The 19,679-nt window shown below is 44.8% G+C and overlaps 2 protein-coding genes across 2 annotated transcripts in view; one reads left to right on the top strand and one right to left on the bottom strand.

Moving 5' to 3' along the window:
- The window catches only part of ABCC11 (ATP binding cassette subfamily C member 11), an 80,144-nt gene extending 71,759 nt beyond the window's left edge, over nucleotides 1–8,385 (bottom strand). The window contains exons 1-2 of the mRNA XM_052655999.1: nucleotides 8,287–8,385; nucleotides 5,337–5,455 (exon numbers count right to left, since the gene is read on the bottom strand). Coding sequence (XP_052511959.1) covers nucleotides 5,337–5,455; nucleotides 8,287–8,385 — 218 coding nt within the window. The remainder of the gene's footprint in view (nucleotides 1–5,336; nucleotides 5,456–8,286) is intronic.
- An 8,314-nt stretch (nucleotides 8,386–16,699) lies between these two features.
- Nucleotides 16,700–19,679, top strand: part of LONP2 (lon peptidase 2, peroxisomal) — an 81,566-nt gene continuing 78,586 nt past the window's right edge. Inside the window, exon 1 of the mRNA XM_052655511.1 lies at nucleotides 16,700–17,010. Coding sequence (XP_052511471.1) covers nucleotides 16,778–17,010 — 233 coding nt within the window. The 5' untranslated portion in view covers nucleotides 16,700–16,777. The remainder of the gene's footprint in view (nucleotides 17,011–19,679) is intronic.

Here is a 19,679-nt window from a genome sequence, read left to right on the forward strand (position 1 = left end):
AAAACAAATATGGCATATCCTGCACCATGTTGTAGAAAACAGTGCGGAAGGGTCTAAAAATAGGGATGATCTACACGTAGAACGTGGAACAGGCTCTAAGCATACTGAAAAAAAGGTCACTTGAAGATCAAGAAATTTAGCATATTTTTACTTATATAAAAAAGGAAGAAATAAGGGAAGTCAGAGAACAGTATACACATATCTATATTATATATAATAAACATCAAATTATATAACAATTTATATCAACTCATTCATAGATTGACTTTGAAGTAGGGGTTAGAAATTGCAATGGAGCAAAACTAAATTCTCATCACTTTAAATTTGTATGCTCTGCTTCTGTAACTTCCATCAGTTCAGTTCAGTTCAGTTGCTCAGTCGTGTCCAACTCTTTCCGGGAGTTTACTCAAACTCACGTCCATCGAGTCAGTGATGCCATCCAGCCATCTCATCCTCTGTCGTCCCCTTCTCCTCCTGCCCCCAATCCCTCCCAGCATCAAAGTCTTCTCCAGTGAGTCAACTCTTCGCATGAGGTGGCCAAAGTTTTGGAGTTTCAGCTTTAGCATCATTCCTTCCAAAGAAATTCCAGGGCTGATCTCCTTCAGAATGGACTGGTTGGATCTCCTTGCAGTCCAAGGGATTCTCAAGAGTCTTCTCCAGCACCACAGTTCAAAAGTATCAATTCTTTGGTGCTCAGCCTTCTTCACAGACCAACTCTCACATCCATACATGACTACTGGAAAAACCATAGCCTTGACTAGATGGACCTTAGTTGGCAAAGTAATGTCTCTGCTTTTGAATAGGCTATCTAGGTTGGTCATAACTTTTCTTCCAAGGATTAAGCGTCTTTTAATTTCATGGCTGCAATCACCATCTGCAGTGATTTTGGAGCCCAAAAAAATAAAGTCTGACACTGTTTCCACTGTTTCCCCATCTATTTCCCATGAAGTGATGGGACCAGATGCCATGATCTTCGTTTTCTGAATGCTGAGCTTTAAGCCAACTTTTTCACTCTCCTCTTTTACTTTCATCAAGAGGCTTTTTAGTTCCTCTTCACTTTCTGCCATAAGGGTGGTGTCATCTGCATATCTGAGGTTATTGATACTTCTCCCGGCAATCTTGATTCCAGCTTGTGTTTCTTCCAGCCCAGTGTTTCTCATGATGTACTCTGCATAGAAGTTAAATAAGCAGGGTGACAATATACAGCCTTGACGTATTCCTTTTCCTTATTTGGAACCAGTCTGTTGTTCCATGTCCAGTTCTAACTGTTGCTTCCTGGCCTGCATACAGATTTCGCAACAGGCAGGTTAGGTGGTCTGGTATTCCCATCTCCTTCAGAATTTTCCACAGTTTATTGTGATCCACACAGTCAAAGGCTTTGGCATAGTCAATAAAACAGAAATAGATGTTTTTCTGGAACTCTCTTGCTTTTTCTATGATCCAGCGGATGTTGGCAATTTGATCTCTGGTCCCTCTGCCTTTTCTAAAACAAGCTTGAACATCAGGAAGTTCACGGTTCACATATTGCTGAAGCCTGGCTTGGAGAATTTTGAGCATTACTTTACTAATGTGTGAGATGAGTGCAATTGTGCGGTAGTTTGAGCATTCTTTGGCATTGCCTTTCTTTGGGATTGGAATGAAAACACCTTTTCCAGTCCTGTGGCCACTGCTGAGTTTTCCAAATTTGCTGGCATACTGAGTGCAGCACTTTCACAGCATCATGTTTCAGGATTTGAAATAGCTCTACTGGAATTCCATCACCTCCACTAGCTTTGTTCGTAGTGATGCTTTCTAAGGCCCACTTGACTTCACATTCCAAGATGTCTGGCTCTAGATGAGTGATCACATCATCATGATTATCCGGGTCGTGAAGATCCTTTTTGTACAGTTCTTCCGTGTATTCTTGCCACCTCTTGTTAATATCTTCTGTTTCTGTTAGGTCCATACAATTTCTGTCTTTTATCGAGCCCATCTTTGCATGAAATGTTCCCTTGGTATCTCTAATTTTCTTGAAGAGATCTCCAGTCTTTCCCATTCTGTTCTTTTCCTCTTTTCTTTGCATTGATCGCTGAAGAAGGCTTTCTTATCTCTTCTTGCTATTCTTTGGAACTCTGCATTCAGATGCTTATATCTTTTCTTTTCTCCTTGGCTTTTCGCTTCTCTTCTTTTCACAGCTATTTGTAAGGCTTCCCCAGACAGCCATTTTGCTTTTTTGCATTTCTTTTCCATGAGGATGGTCTTGATCCCTGTCTCCTGTAAGCGCAGGTGTCAGCGGCGGGCCCACGCAGTAGGTGCGGCTGAGAGCTACCCCATGTCCAAGGTCAGGGGCAGCGGCCTAGAGTGCCAGGCTGTGACGGTGCAGGAACAGCCAAGAGGAGCTACCCCACATCCGAGGTCGGGGGCGACGGCCGGGAGGAGATACCCGGCATCTGAGGCCAGGGGCGGCGGCTAGGAGGAGCCACCCCGCATCCTAGGCCAGCGGCGGTGCCCGAGGCCAAGGGCGGCAGCAGGAAGGAGCAACCCCACGTCCAAGGAGTGGTGGCTGTGCAGGTGCAGGAGGGCCTAGAGGAGCCATCCCATGTTGAAGGTCAGGAAGGGCAGCAGGAGGAGATACCCCTCATCCAAGGTAAGGAGCAGCGGCTGTGCTTTGCTGGAGCAGCCGTGGACATACCCCATGCCCAAAGTAAGAGAAACTCAAGTAAGATGGTAGATGTTGCAAAAGGACATCAGAGGGCAGACACACTGAAACCATACTCACAGAAATCTAGTCAATCTAATCACACTAGGACCACAGCCTTGTCTATCTCAATGAAACTAAGCCATGACCGCAGGACAACCCAAGATGGGCGGGTCATGGTGGAGAGGTCTGACAGATTGTGGTCCACTGGAGAAGGGAATGGCAAACCACTTCAGTATTCTTGCCTTGAGAACCCCATGAACAGTATGAAAAGGCAAAATGATAGGATATTGAAAGAGGTACTCCCCAGGTCAGTAGGTACCCAATATGCTACTGGAGGTCAGTGGAGAAATAACTCCAGAAAGAATGAAGGGTTGGAGCCAAAGCAAAAACAATACCCAGCTGTGGATGTGACTAGTGATAGACGCGAGGTCCGATGCTGTAAAGAGCAATATTGCACAGGAACCTGGAATGTCAGGTCCATGAATCAAGGCAAATTGGAGTGGTCAAACAAGGGATGCCAAGAGTGAACGTCGACATTCTAGGAATCAGTGAACTAAAATGGACTGGAATGGGTGAATTTAACTCAGATGACCATTATATCTACTACTGTGGGCAGGAATCCCTCAGAAGAAATGGAGTAGCCATCATGGTCAACAGAAGAGTCTGAAATGCAGTAACTTCCATAAAAACTGTAAAAACAAAAAAAGTAAATAACTAAGAATGATAAGGTCATATCTTTGTGAATCGTTCACAAAAGACAAATAATGATTTCATTAAGGTGTTGAGATTGTGTGTAATTTCACTTTTTTCCCAACATTTTCTCTAATGTTATATGAGGAAAATTCAACATTAAAAATGATTTGGGGAGATAGATGTGAAGACAAGAATGCCAGACTTGCAAGATATTCTCTTGTTTGGGGTTATGGCCTCTTTTCTCCTCTTTCTGGTCCTTTACATCCTTCCAGCCCACCAGCAATCATGGTTGTACGTTCTGGGCAATGCTGGCCGGGCCTCAGTGGGAGATGCTGGGAGAGAAGAACTGAGGGAAGGTGAGACATTGTAGGAGACGTGTGGGGCCATCTGTGATGGCAAGGATTGGGCCGGAACCCATGTGCCGGGGCTGATATTCCAAGGGCCCAGCAGAAACAATTTTTCTCTAAGGCTGTCCAGGTGAACTCAAGTACCAAAGTTCTCGATTGATTTGGTGGGTAACAATGTAACTGGTGTTGACAGAAGCTCAAGTTTAAAAAATACAAAAACCACTGCTGTTTGTTAGAAAAACACTGGAGCAAAGAGAAATTCCTAAATACAAAATTTTTCCCAGTGACGAAACACTGAGGGATCAGACCGGAAGTGTGAAGCGCCTGTCAACAAATCCTGCATAAATGAGTGTGTGCGTGAATCTGCGGAGGCCCCTGAAGCCCCAGGTGTATAAACCAGAAAGTCTTTTGGGGATGGTTACTTGAAACTACGGTTTAGTAGAGGAGGCTCCATGAATTTCTTAAACTCTTAAGTTTAAGGTAACATCATAGGGCATCTGGCCCTTTCCATGGCTGCCCACTTTTCTCTGAATGAAGACCGATGGACTTAATATGGTCTGGGGAGACATGCTGGGGGTCTCGCCTTGCCCCATCCACTATGGCTAGGACTCTGGAGAGGCATCGGCCTCCTTCTCAGATCCTGAACACGCACATCACTGTGTTCTTCCACTGCAAGGCCAGGCCCTTGCACATGCTGGCAAACACCAGCCTCCCGTTCACCCTCCAGGTCTCAGTTTCAGTGTCACTCAGAACCTGTCATGTTGTCGCTGATCTGTTGTCCCTCACACCCCCACATTTCTTTACAGCACCTTCCCCAAACAGCAATAATCATATGTTTCAGTTCAGTCGCTCAGTCCTGTCTGACTATTTGCAACCCCATGGACTGCAGCACGCCAGGCCTCCCTGTCCATCACCAACTCCCAGAGCTTACTCAGACTCATGTCCATCGAGTTGGTGATGCCATCAACCATCTCATCCTCTGTCATCCCCTTCTGCTCCCACTTTAAACCTTTCCCAGCACCAGGGTCTTTTCCAATGAGTCAGCTCTTCGCATCACATAGCCAAAGAATTGGAGCTTCAGCATCAGTATCAATCCTTCCAATGAATATTCAGGACTGATTTCCTTTAGGATGGACTGGTTGGATCTCCTTGCTGTCCAAAAGACTCTCAAAAGTCTTCTCCAACAGCACAGTTCAAAAGCATCAATTATCTGGTGCTCGGCTTTCTTTATAGTCCAACTCTCACATCCATGCATGACTACTGGAAATACCATAGCTTTGACTAGATGGAACTTGGTTGGCATGCTTACAAGCTTACTCATTTCCCCCCATGTGAGGTCGGTGATGGGCAAGGGTCCTGTTTGGCTGGCTCACTGTTACCCACCCCCCAGTCTAGCACAGTGTCAATGAGTCCTGCTGACTGAATGAATGAATGAATGAAGATGCTGGCTGTGGTGCCCTGATGGGTGCCAGGTTTCTTGGGAGGTGTTTGGCTGTGGAGGGTGACAGGACAGTGTTGGGACAGGGCTGTGCAGGCTTTAGGAGGGGTCCAGGTGTCAGGGCCTGAGTATCACTGCCCAGGAGGCTACCAACCCTCGGCTCCCACTCAGGACTCACTTTGGCTTCGGTCGGAAGGGAATCATGGTTTTCCAGGCAGCATCATACTTCCCTCTCTCTGGTGCCTCGCATTCCCTCACCTGCTGTCTCCAGGGGCCATCTTCAACAGTTATTGTTTTCTTGGGAAAGAAAAAACAAAAGAGCATCAGTTTCAGACCTCACAAATACTGTCCTGAGGGAATGAGGGACCAGCCGCCCAAGGAGGACGATCTTTCCACATTCAGCCTCCTAGAGAAAGGATATCACAGTCAGACAGAAAAAGACAAATACTCTATGATCTCACTTACATATATCTGAGATATAACATCCATAAGATATTATGGAAAAAAACCCAAGGAATTTTTTGGCCACCCCAATAGAACAAAGCAAGAGAGTTCCAGAAAAACATCTACTTCTGCTTTATTGACTATAGCAATGCCTTTGACTGTACGGATCATAACAAACTGTGGAAAATTCTTAAAGAAATGGGAGTTCTTATGATGGGAAGATGGGAACCATCTGCCTCCTGAGAAATCTGTATGCAGGTCAAGAGACAACAGTTAAAACTGGACATGGAACAATAGACTGGTTCCAAATTGGGAAAGGGTATGTCAAGACTGTATATTGTCACCCTGCTTATTTAACTTATACGCAGAGTACATGACATCAAGTGAAATGCTGGGCTAGATGAAGCACTAGCTGGAATCAAGATTGCTGGGAGATATATCAATAACCTAAGATATGCAGATGACACCATCCTTATGGCAGAAAGAGAAGAACTAAAGAGCCTCTTGATGAGAGTGAAAAAAGTTGGCTTAAAACTCAACATTCAAAAAACAAAGATCATGGCATCTGGTTCCATTACTTTATGGCAAATAGATGGGGAAATAATGGAAACAGTGAGAGGCTTTATTTTCTTGGGCTCCCAAATCACTGCAGATGGTGACTGCAGCCATGGAATTAAAAGATGCTTGCTCCTTGGAAGGAAAGCTATGACCAACCTAGACGGCATATTAAAAAGCAGAGACATCACTTTGCCAACAAAGGTTCAGGTCAGTTCCTTAGTCGTGTCTGACTCTTTGTGATCCCACGGACTGCAACACGCCAGGCCTCCCTGTCCATCACCAACTCCCGGAGTTTACTCAAACTCATGTCCATCGAGTTGGTGATGCCATCCAACCATCTTATCCTCTGTCATCCCCTTCTCTTCCTGCCTTCAATCTCCCCCAGCATCAGGGTCTTTTCCAATGAAGTCAGTTCTTCACATCAGGTGGCCAGAGTATTGGAATTTCAGCTTCAGCATCAGTCCTTCCAATGAATATTCAGGGTTGATTTCCTTTAGGATTGACTGATTTGATCTCCTTGCAGTCCAAGGGACTCTTAAGAGTCTTTTCCAACATCATGGAGCCAGCAAAGGTTTGTCTAGTGAAAGCTTTGGTTTTTCCAGTAGTCAGGTATGGATGTGAGAGTTGGACTATGAAGAGAGCTGTGTGCCAAAGAATTGATGCTTTTAACTGTGATGTTGGAGAAGACTCTTGAGAGTCCCTTGGACTGCAAGATCAAACCAGCCAATCCTAAAGGAAATCAACCCTGAATATTCATTGGAAGGACTGATGCTGAAGCTGAAACTCCAATACTCTGTACACCTGATATGAAGAACTGACTCATTGGAAAAGACCCTGATGCTGGGGAAGATTGAAGGCAGGAAGAGAAGGGGATGATAGAGGATAAGATGGTTGGATGGCATCACCAACTTGATGGACATGAGTTTGACTAAGCTCTGGGAGTTGGTGATGAACAGGGAGACCTGGCGTGCTGCTGTCCCTGGGGTCACAAAGAGTCGGACACGACTGAGCAACTGAACTGAACTGAACTGAATAGAATAAAAAATACCCACCCAGCTAACAACCAAACAAAAACCTGACTGGTAATTGCCAGAGGTGAGGATAGGCAAAATGGGTGAAGGTGGTCAAAAAGTACAGACATGCAATTATAAAATGAGTAAGTCATGGGGATATAATGTACAACATGATAACTATAACTGATAATATCGCACTGCATATCTGAAAGTTGTTAAGGGAGTAGGTCTTAAAATTTCTCATGAGAAAAAAAATAGTTGAACTATGGGTGGTGATGGATATTGGGGTGATCCTCTCATAATTTAGACAAATAATGACTCATTCTATAATACATCTGAAAGTCATATGATGTTTTACGCCACTTATGTCTCAATAAAAATAAATAAAGGAAAGCCTGCCAGGTAGGGAATGAGTCACTTGTCAGAATAACCAGCTCCCAGCTCTGACTCTGCTCCTACTCTGGGCAGTTCCCTCAACTTCTCTGGGCTTTTCTCTGACCATAAACACTGTAGACAAGAAGAAAGGGTGTTATGTTTAGTCACCCACAGAATGCAAAACCAAGTTACTCTCTAAGGATAAAACTATTAAAAAGAAATCAAGAAGTAAAAAATAAATCACAAGACATTACATGTTACCCTTTTGATAAAGTAGGAAACCACTGAAATGAAAAAGGTATATTATTTCTAGGACTTCATATAGAATAAATAATACTCTCTTGAAAACACAGTAAGGGATCTATGGGTAAAGGTTCGGAATAGTGGTTCCTGAAGGAACCAGGGAGAGTTTGGGAATGTAATGGGGTCAAGGTCCGAGCTGGTGAGTTGGTGGTAGATTTATTGGTGCTTATCATATGATTATAAGTAAATGCATAAATAGGTGAGAGAGACAGAGATGGGGTGGGGAGTGGAGGGTAGTTGGAGAGAGTTGTATGAGCCATAAACATGCATCATAACCAACAATTACGATTCATCTAATTGTACAAGCCAGAGCTTCATTTTAAAAAAATCAAAATTAAATAAATAGGGGACAAAAAAATTTGATCCAGTTTATGACCACTGGAAGTACCCTGTGAACTGTTCCCTGGTGTTTTAATGCAAAAGAGATCTACTTACATAGCTAAGTCCCGAAACCATGTCATCATCTACATCCAAGCCGAGATTCACAAGGCCACCAGAAGACCTGGGGACCCAGTACATCCTCCTTCTGGTCATTTTCAGGTGTACTGCCAATTGTTTGTTTCCCAGAATCAGAGAATCTGAAAAGGCAACAGGTAAGAACAGCTTAGATGGAACCCCAAGCAGGAGAGGGGGATATCGCTCAACAAGGAGTGTGCTGGGGGCCGTTGTCACAGCACCTGCTCTTCCCTCTGTTAGGAATGGGCTTGGCTCCCTGTCTTTAAACTTCTACTTGGGGCTCAGCCTAAGATCACCCAGGGAAACCCCAAACCACCCATTCCCAACCTATATCCTTGGGCCAGGTCAATCTTCTTTAATATATTCAAGGCTTGCTCTTAAAACCATGCTTCTTTAACCATGCCTCTTTTATTCCAGTCTGTAATTGTCTATTTAGGTGAATCACTGATTTTTTAGAGTTCATTTCTTGGACTAAACAGAGACCCTCACAAGGACAAAGACAGGTCTGCTTTGCTTACTATTAAATCCCACAGGCCTAGGGATCCCCTAGGAGGAGGGAAGATATTCAGGAAATCAATGGTGAATGAATGAATAAATAAATGAAAGAAATGTGATTTTGCTATTCTCAGACTCAGGGGAGTGGAGCTGGGTATGATTTAGGACATTTATTTATTTATGAAAATATTTATCTATTTGGCCACATCAGGACTTAGCTGTAGTATGTGGCTTCTTTAGTTAAGGTATGCAAAATCTTATTTGAGGATTTAGGATCTAATTTTCTGACCAAGCATGGAACTCGGGCCCCCTGTACTGGAAGCTCAAAGTCAAAGCCCCTGGACCACCAGGGAAGTTCTTGATTTAGGAAATTTAAATAACTAAAAAATATATTAATTTGCTTTTCATTTTGCCTTTGTGAATATATGATTCACTCTCAGAACATCCACGTGCCTGGGGCAGGAGAGGGGATAGTAGGGGATATTAGTCAGTAATGTTTCTGAAGGAATGGAAAGAGAAAGGAAATGTATGACAGGGCTGGCATCATGGGGTATGATAGGTGTCTCACAGGGCCCCAGCTTGTGATGGATGTTCTGCCACCACCATCTTCAAATTCTTCATAATCTGAACAAGGAGTCCCACATTTTCATTGTGCACTGGGTCCCACAAATTATGTAGTCAGTCCTCCTGCTCAGATATAGCTTTTGGCATTCAAATACTGGATTGTGTCTCAAGTAAACAGACTTGAAGACTAGCCTATTGTCTTGGGAGAAGATTCTCTAAATTCCTTTACCCCATTCCCTCTCATCTTACTTCCTTTCAGCAAATCACACCCAAATCTGGTGGACTCAGTTTCTGGAATTCTCCTATAGAGCCTACAAGACAGATTCCCCACCCATGGCATCAGGCCATAAGTATACAGTTAGCCCTCTGTTCCCATAGATTCCGCAATCAAGATTCAACCAACTGACTATAGATAATATTCAGGAAAAAAAAAAAAAATCTCAATATTCCCCAAAGGAAAGGTTCAGCTGGCAAAGGAAACTGTTTACATAGCATTACATTGTATTTACAGCTATAAGTAATGACTTAAAGTATATGGGAGGATGTGCTTAGATTATATGGAAATACTATACTATTTTACATAAGGACTTGAGCATCCTTGGATTTTCACATCCAAAGGGGCACTGGAATCAATCCCAGCTCTGAACTGAGGGGCAACTGTACTTGCATGTGAGGATAGAAGTGGACCTTTCCAGGGTGATGGAAAACTTTAAAATAAAAGAGATATGTCAGGTAAGAGAGGCTGTCAGGTAGTTCTTGTTTAAGACTGTGGGAATAGTCCAGTTTCTGTCTGTCAGGCCAGCCTAAAGTGAAATTGGCATGATTCGGTAGAAGGAAGCCCTGGGGGTAGAACCATGGTATACTGGCTTACAGTTTATTTACTAAAACACAAAGGTGCTCAGGGGAGGGACTGGGCTGGGGGAGGGGGAGGAAGTAAATTCTAGATTGCAAGTCATGCACCCTGGCAAGGGACGGTCTTAGTGTCGTCAATGGCGTGCTGGCGTGCATCTACAACTAGCCTGTGGTCGCAACTGGTGAGTGAATGTAGTTCCAACACAACTGTAGCTTGACATTGTGCTTTATGTTAACGAGTACAAGGAAATTGAAGCATCCAAGACATATGTTGGTTGCATCTTTACTCATTTGCCAATGACCCACGTAACTGCTGAAGAGTTTCCAAGTACTAAAAGAGGATTTTCTCATTTTTTGTGCTGTTCACAATGTAATGGCACCACACTTGTTAACCTGAGTTATTAACATTCCCTGCGTTTATTTCTTAAGCCTACACAATCAATAAAATAATAAAAACAAATCCAGATTTGTAGCCTGTGCCGATTTTCGTGGTATAAGTATTCTCATCAAAGATGATTTCAAGCTACCAACATGTTGGGAAGAGAGGCGCATTAAGAAATCACTGTACAGTATTTCTATGCACAAATAGAGTAAGTGTGCATGCTAAGTAGAGGTGTCTGACTCTTTGCAGCCCTGTGGACTGCAGCCCACCAGGCTCCTCTCTCCATGGGGATTCTCCAGGCAAGAATACTGGACTCAGTTGCTGAACCCTCCTCCAGGGAATCTTCCCAACTCAGGGATCAAACCTGTCTCTCTTATGTCTCCTGCATTGGCAGGTGGGTTCTTTACCACTAGTACCACCTGGGAAGCCCCTATTTACAGTAGATGTAAATAGACTTAAAAGTATAAAAAGTAAACATACTGAAATAATTAGGAAGTGATAGACTTCTGAGCATTATCTTTGTCATAATATAATTAATTGTAAGTTTAATAATTTAAATACTATTTGTATTTAACAACTCGGCTCTCAAAATTCCTGAAAATTTGACAATTAGTCTTCATAAACCAGTATCTTAAAACGGTGAGCCTAAACATTTATTTTCTCCTAGTTAATTGGCAAGTAGGGACTTATGAGGAAGACCAGATTCTTGGAGCACTAATACAGAAATTAGATTTTTTTTTTCTCACCTTTCAGTTATAGCATGATTTGCCAACCTGGTTTATTTGCATAATACCTGCAAAGAGATGCATGATGGTTTCAAAGATGTAACTCCATATAGAAATATAGATGTTATCCAGGGAACTAGTAGCAGGGAAAAGTAAGGCAAATGCAAATGCAAATGCTGCTGCTAAGTCACTTCAGTCGTGTCCGACTCTGCGACCCCATAGACGGCAGCCCACCATGCTTCCCCGTCCCTGGGATTCTCCAGGCAACAACACTGGAGTGGGTTGCCATTTCCTTCTCCAATGCATGAAAGTGAAAAGTGAAAGTGAAGTCGCTCAGTTGTGTCTGACTCTTAGCGACCCCATGGACTGCAGCCTACCAGGCTCTTCAGTCCATGGGATTTGCCAGGCAAGAATCCTGGAGTGGGGTGCCATTGCCTTCTCCAAATGCAAATGAAGGGAATGCATTATACACATTAAATGTGTATAATGGATATGCTTATAGGACACAAACTGCTCATCTCAGCATAACTGGAACTGAGTCACACAGTGGCTTGGGCTACCTTCCATGTCTATGAGGCCCACCCCTGATTCCTTGACTGGCCAGAGGAATTCCCTCCAGAGTTTCCTTTGGTATCCCAGAAAATAGAAAAGTTCCCTGGCTTCCCAATAGAGCTGAAGTTTATTCAGTCTAGATAGTGACAAGCCCATCACTGTGGTCAGGCTGGGGTCCAGGTCAGGACTGGGAATAAACCAGGAAGGAGGCAGATACTTCCAGCTCTGTGCTTGCTCCCCCGTTCCCGGGGAGAGGCAACATTAGGATTAGGTCATGGCCATTTGCACATGGTGAAACAGCCTGTGGACAGGAGAGGGCCGTTGGAGGGAGGTGATCTTTCTGGAAGAACTGGTTTCTTTCCTCATTGTTCTGGACACTTTCCCAGCATGGTCTAGTGTCCAAGGCCAGAAGGGCAGCAGAGGGTAGGGGAGATGCTCAGGGCGAGGGGCAGAGGCACCGGCAAGCCAGGCCTGAAGAAGCTGAGAGGACTAGACCTTATTTCTCCTGCTCCTCTCCTTTCTCTTCCCTGGGGAGTTAGGTAAAGCTTTCTGGGGGCGAGTTCTCAGAGCTTCTGGAGCTGCTTGCTGGCCCTGGCCACCTGCTCGACTGCTGAATCCCTTCAGCCCAGCGCCTGATCATCTCTGTTCCAGAAACTGGGAAGCTCCTTCCCATCTTGGCCTTTGTCTACTCTCTGTCAAGAGCATGCTCCCCCCAGCTCCCAGCAGAGCCTGGCCTTCCTCCTCACGTAGGTTTCAGCTTATACCCCATCTTCACAGGGTAACCTTCCCAGATCTCCCTCCCTCATCTTGTCCTCCTCTCTCTAGCACTCTCTACACATTTTCCTATTAGATTTCCTTTACTTATCACTTTCTGAAATTGCCATTTCTTTGGGGGCTTATTTATTTACTGCCTACCTCAGCCCTTTTACACCAGGGTGGAATGAGTATTTGGTGGATAAATGAAGAAAGTAGACACAGTGTTGTTAAAGAAGGAACGAGGAGAGCCACTCAGTCACTTGAGACCTCACACTTAGATTCTTGCTGCTTTCCCAAGGGGACTGGCACCCCACCACAGAGACAGACTGATAGGATGGAAAGAAGGTGTTCATCAAGTAAACAACTTAAACGTGGACCCGGTGCCACACTGCACCTTCCGTGGCATGGAATGCATTTGTATTTTAAAATAAATCCAGCTATTATTATGTGACTAGACATTCATATTGCTTGTTGCTGTTGGGGAGAGTGTACGTTAAAAGCATTAAACGTGTGTTCAGAAAATATACTGCAAGGGTTATAAGATGGTTTTTGAAGTTCTGAAAAAATGGGGACATTCCCCCTTGCCCTTGGAGAAGACTTGGTGAAGAGCTAAGCTCTTTGGGAGCTAGACCCTGCATGTTTTTATCTTTGCTTCACCGCCAGAGTCTATCACAGTGTCAGGTACCCAGGGCCATCGGAGAGCAATCCAGAGCCTACTGGTTGCAGCCAAGATCTCCTGCTTACCAGCACAACTGCTCTGGAGACCCTGGAGCACTGCTTCTCCTTCCCTCGTCATGCCCAATCCATCAGCATGCTCTGCTTTTGTTTTCATTTAGTGAGTTAGTTATGGTTGCTCTGGGGCTTTGCTGCTGAGTGCAGGCTACTTTCTCTGGTGTGCAGGCTTCTCACTGAGGTAGCTTCTCTTACTGCAGAGCTCAGGCCCTAGCGATCTGGCTCAGTAGTTGTGGTGAATGGGCTTCACTGCCCGTTTCATGGAATCTTCCCAGACCAGAGGTGGAACCCATGTCCCCTGCACTGGCAGGTGGATTCTTAGCCACCGGACCACCAGGGAAGTCCCATCAGTGTGCTGTGTTGAAGCTACACTCAAATAAGGTTTGAATTTACTGCTTCTTGTCTGAGTCCACATCACCTCTTGCCTGGGCAACTTCAACCAGCTCCTAACTGGCTCTGCACATCTGACCTTAAACACCTGTGTTCCATTCTCCACACAGCAGTTAACATGACCTTTAGAAAACATTAAGTCTGAAAAAGTATTCCACAACTTGAAACTGCCAATGGCTTGCCCTGAGCTCAGAGTAAGACCCAAATTCCTCAGCAGATTCCTGACCCCCACTCCCTTCTCCTTCCTGAGCTCTCTGCACCCCACTCCACCCTACCCACTTCTCTCCTGCTTCCCTCACCAGGCCCCACCTCAGCAAATCACAGAAGCAGGCCCCACAAATGTGCTAAATCCATCCCGGTCAGAAAGCCTTTGCCGTCACCACTCCTTCGGCCTGGAATAGCACTCCCTTGGCAGCCACCCCACAAGCTCTGTGTGGCTGCCGTGCAGGGCTCCATTCAAACAAAGCTCAACTCTTTAGTGAGGCCTGCTCTGGCATCTGAAGGGCATATCACCATCCAAAAGGATTTTCCTTGCTTTTTTTTCTGTTTCTCCTCCCAGAATGTTCAGTTCAGTTCAGTTGCTCAGCTGTGTCCGACTCTTTGCGACCCCATGAATCGCAGCACGCCAGGCCTCCCTGTCCATCACCAACTCCCGGACTTCACTCAGACTCATGTCCATCGAGTCAGTGATGCCATCCAGCCATCTCATCCTCGGTCGTCCCCTTCTCCTGCTGCCCCCAATCCTTCCCAGCATCAGAGTCTTTTCCAGTGAGTCAACTCTTCGCATAAGGTGGCCAAAGTACTGGAGTTTCAGCTTTAGCATCATTCCTTCCAAAGAAATCCCAGGGCTGATCTCCTTCATAATGGACTGGTTGGATCTCCTTGCAGTCCAAGGGACTCTCAAGAGTCTTCTCCAACACCACAGTTCGAAAGATCAATTCTTCAGTGCTCAGCTTTCTTCACAGTCCAACTCTCACATCCATACATGACCACTGGAAAAACCATAGCCTTGATTAGACAGATCTTAGTTGGCAAAGTAATGTTTCTGCTTTTGAATATACTATTTAGGTTGGTCATAACTTTCCTTCCAAGGAGTAAGCGTCTTTTAATTTCATGGCTGCAGTCACCATCTGCAGTGATTTTGGAGCCCAAAAAAGTGAAGTCTGACAGTGTTTCCACTGTTTCCCCATCTATTTCCCATGAAGTGATGGGACCAGATGCCATGATCTTCATTTTCTGAATGTTGAGGTTTAAGCCAACTTTTTCACTCTCCTCTTTCACTTTCATCAAGTGGCTTTTTAGTTCCTCTTCACTTTCTGCCATGAGGGTGGTGTCATTTGCATATCTGAGGTTATTGATATTTCTCCTGGCAATCTTGATTCCAGCTTGTGCTTCTTCCAGCCCAGTGTTTCTCATGATATACTCTGCATATAAGTTAAATAAGCAGGGTGACAATATACAGCCTTGACGTACTCCTTTTCCTATTTGAAAGCAGGAACCTTGTCTGTTGTGTTCACTGATGTATCCCCCGCACCTAAAGTAACATCCATTACATAGTAGGCATTCAAAAAATAGTTGTTTAGTGAATGAATAAGTGGTGGGATCACGACAGAGAAAGAGCTTTAGGCAGGAGACTCTGAGTTCCCAAACTTCTGTCTCCAGCACAGCGGCTAGTATACCTGTCTTCTCCTTTCTCTTACCTGCTTCACATACAGAAACAAACAATTTCTGTATCAGACTCAGCCACCTGTGGGTCTGTCCCTCTAGCCAAGTGGTGCTTGAGGAACTTATACTTAGCAGGCCCTCAAGAAATGCATGTTGGCTTGATTTTCAATTTCCTCCTGGATTCTGAGAACCTTGCTAAACTTCTTATTTGGGGAAAAATTTCCTTCTGCAACCTACAGCCAAAAGCTAGTTAAATTCAATTTCGCTATTGCTATTTAATAGCCTTGTAATCATGAATAACTAACCTGTTTACCCTTTTTGAATCTCAATTACTCATTTATAAAAAGGAGATAGTGCTACTTTCCTCACAGGGTGAAGGAGCTCCCAAAGGCCAAATGTGAAAAAATTCGAGCAACGAAATACATGATATCATTGCATGATAACCCATAAAACATTGAATATTCGAGTCCATATTAACATAAAAAATAATAGAATAAGTAAATAAATGAGGGAGATGGGGCAGTTTTTTCTTACAGATTCCAGTTGATAAATATAGACTTAACTCCCTACAGACTCTTACTTATAATGAGATAAATAGTACCTTAAAGTGGGGAACTTAATCACTGTTGAAATCATCATTGGTAAGACATTTCACCGTTAATGTATCACTAAGGCACATCGCTTTTGTGGTCTTCCTGCCAAAAATGTATAATGTGATCTTGAGAAAACATCAGATAAACCCAAAGAGAGGGACATTCTACAAAATAAGAGACCAAAGCTTTGAAGGAAAAAAGAAAAAAAGATTGAGGTGACATTGTATCTAAAAAAAACAAAAAGTGGGATCCTGGAGCAGAAAAAAGGACACTTGTGAGAAAACTGGCAAAATTTCTGGAAATCTATAAATTAGATAAGAGTAAGATTAATTTCCTGGTTTTTAGAGTCGAATCATGATTGTGTAAGATGATTACACGGGAAGCTGGGTGAAAGGTACATGGAAACTAGAGTACAAAAATTTTTGTACATCTAAAATCAATTCGATAGAAAGGTACAAACATTTCAAGTGGACATAAGTCACACGGGACCATCGTTGGGCACACAGCTCAGCGATGAATGAAACTCCAGAGAAAAGAGAGGGCGGGGAGGCGGGGGTCATCCGCGGGCGGAGTGCGCTTCTCTTCGCATGTGTACGGCGCCAGGCGGCGGCGGCGGCGGCGGCGGAGGCTGGGGGCGGGTGAGCGGGCTCTCGGGACCGGAAGCGGCAGCGCGCCCGAGTCAGATCCTGGGTCGCAGCCGAGGAGGCCGCGCGAAGCCGGGCGTCGGGCTCCCGGGGACTGTCCCGGCGCGGAGGGGTGTCGCCATGTCGTCCGTGAGCCCCATCCAGATCCCCAGCCGCCTCCCGCTGCTGCTCACGCACGAGGGCGTGTTGCTGCCCGGCTCCACCATGCGCACCAGCGTGGACTCGGCCCGCAACCTGCAGCTGGTGCGGAGCCGCCTGCTCAAGGGCACGTCGCTGCAGAGCACCATCTTGGGCGTCATCCCCAACACGCCCGACCCGGCCAGCGACGCGCAGGACCTGCCGCCGCTGCACAGGTAGGCCGGACGGCCCGGCGGCGGCGGCGGCGCGGCCTCCTGCCTCGGGAGGACCCCCCGCCTCTTCAGAAGACTCCCGTGCCAGACAGGCGGTGACAGGAGTGCCTCGTGACCGTTAAATGATTTGACCCACGGAGTCGTGAAAACTGCAGTTAGCTGCTCACCATCTGTTGTGAATTTCCCTCCCGCCCCCCGGATCTTCAAGCTCCTAAGCTGGTGCACCTAACCTTCCCCGCCCGGCTCTTTTCTTTCCTCTCTTCCTTGTCCCTACCCCCTTCTTCCTTCTGTTCCTTCCTTCCCAGTTCTTTTGTCCTCTTGACTCATACTTGCTCCGTCACGTTTTCTCTCCCCCCGTCCCAGCCTATACTGCACCGTTTCTTTATTGAGGAAGCTATCCGTTCTTCCACACTCCCTGTCGTCCCTCCACCCTCCAACCCCCGCCTTCTTTCGTCCCCTCGGTTCTTCTGTTTTCCTTCCTAAAGGGCCTTCCCTGTTCACGTTTTCCCTTGTCTCTCCTTCTGTTCTCATATCTCAACAGCTCTTAGGCCCCAAGCTATACCACCTACACCCCAAGCTCACCACCTACACCCCAAGCTCACCACCTACACCCCAAGCTCAGCACCTACACCCCAAGCTCACCGATTCCCCTACGTGTGACCCTAGTTGTGTGACTTTGGGTGACAGATGAAACCTGTGCTTATTTCTTTCTTCATCTGTAATTTGGAAACTAGCAGCATCCGCCTCTTAGGTGTGTGATGAAGAAGTGAGATCATACGTGGTCTTTTTTGTGCTGGCCTGGATAAATGCTTACACCGTCCAGTACTGTCCATGGCTAGCTGGATAGCTTGAAATGTGGCTTGTCCAAATTGAGATACCAGAGTGACCAGTTGTCCGGGTTGCCAGGGACCATCCTGGTTTTAGCACTGACACTTTCGTGTCCCAGGAAACCCTTTGGTTCAGACAAACCAGGATGGTTGGTTATCCTAAATGTACTATAAGTGTACACTACACACTAAAATTTGCAAATTTCGTATGAAAAGTTTTGTTGATTAATACATTTTATAGAGATTGTGTTGAAATGGTAGTATTTTGGATATTAGGAGTTAAGTAAAATATTAGCATTTCATCTGTTTCTTCTTTCTAATGTGGCTATTAAAATTACATAGGTGGTTGGCATTATATTTCTACTGGACAGTGCTGGTATATACTATGCTCTCAACAAATGCTGTTATCAGCCTCCCAAGCCCTTGCCTCCTGTCCTTAACTCTTCTTGAGATGTTTTCAGTTTAGAGCCCTTCCTCTTTCACCTACAGTTTCCTTTTTTAAAATTAAGTGTACTTAACTCTTAATGGATTTTGAGAGGGTTAGGAATGTCTTGTTTTTGTCCAAATTCTTTCTATTATATACATTTTTTAAAAGGAGACCATGGCTTGACTCAAATTCTCAGATTTGCTTCCTCTCCCCTCAGCTCCCCTCCCCTCCTGAAACAGAACAAAAACATAGCAATCCTTTGTTGGTCCACATTAAGCCTCCCTTTTCTCAAGCATGGAAAACATTTTGCTTTGCTTTGCTTGAGTAAAATTGGATACTTTTTTAAAAACAGATTTGCTTTCTCACAGTTCTACTTATTTATGTTTTTATTGGCCGCATGTGGGATCTTAGTTCCCTGACCAGGGATCAAACCCACACCCCCTGCTTTGGAAGGGCAGAGTCTTGACCATTGAACCACCAGGGAAGTCCCTTGACACTTTACAAGTTTCAGTAAACAGTGATAAACTGTGTTGGATTCTGGTTTTCCTGCACATGACCCCGCTCCTTAAGCCTCTGTGTATTCCCATAATTTTTTGCTTTCTGTGCACAGGTCCTTAGTTGCTAGCTGAGGCAAGTGTGCTCATGGTAAGGTATTTTTGATTACTCAAAATACACTGAATTTTGAAAGTAGAGTTAGTCGTGTTTCAGTTTTGAGTGACTATTTGTTGGTATGATTCTGTCTGAATTAGCCTCCTTGGAAGTAATCCACTAATAATCAGATGAGGTGTAATGTGGTTCTTGCTGTTCTTATTGCAGCTTTTGTTTTAAATGAGTAGCAATGTTAAAGTTTAATCATTTAAGTTAGAAAACCGACATTGAAAATTCTTCACGGAATTTTAGTATTACAGAGACCCACCAGACCATCTCGTTATCCTAGAAATAAAATTTGCTACTTGAAAAATCTGGGTAGACTGTGTTCCTTAATATTAGGTTCCAGTGTCTTTTTTTCCAATTGAGCTTTAAATGCTCTTATTTTAAAAAATTAAAAGAGCTTTAATAGTACAAGTATTGAGTTACTTACGACGTTGTTCTGTTTCAATGTGCAAATCTGCCCTTCTCCAGTTACCTGCTTTTTCAGATTGTAGTAGGACCCCAGAGGCGCAGCGAGGGCTTTGCTCCCGTCTCTTGTTTCCTTTAGACCATCCAGGAGACAGTGCCTTGGTCTTCAAGGAACAGCAGTGATCATTTGTTTCCCAGACTCTTTGTCATAAAGTGGCAGGGTTGGATGTTGACTTACCTGAACCACTTCCTTAACCATGTTGGACAGTACAGTCCCTTTTCTGCATGTTGATGTGTAGGCATGTTGCCTACTTTTGGTTAGCCCCAGTGTAGAACTTGGCTCTCATGCCACCGCAGGG

Source organism: Budorcas taxicolor, chromosome 18, assembly GCF_023091745.1.
Source record: "Budorcas taxicolor isolate Tak-1 chromosome 18, Takin1.1, whole genome shotgun sequence".
Lineage (NCBI taxonomy): Eukaryota > Metazoa > Chordata > Mammalia > Artiodactyla > Bovidae > Budorcas > Budorcas taxicolor.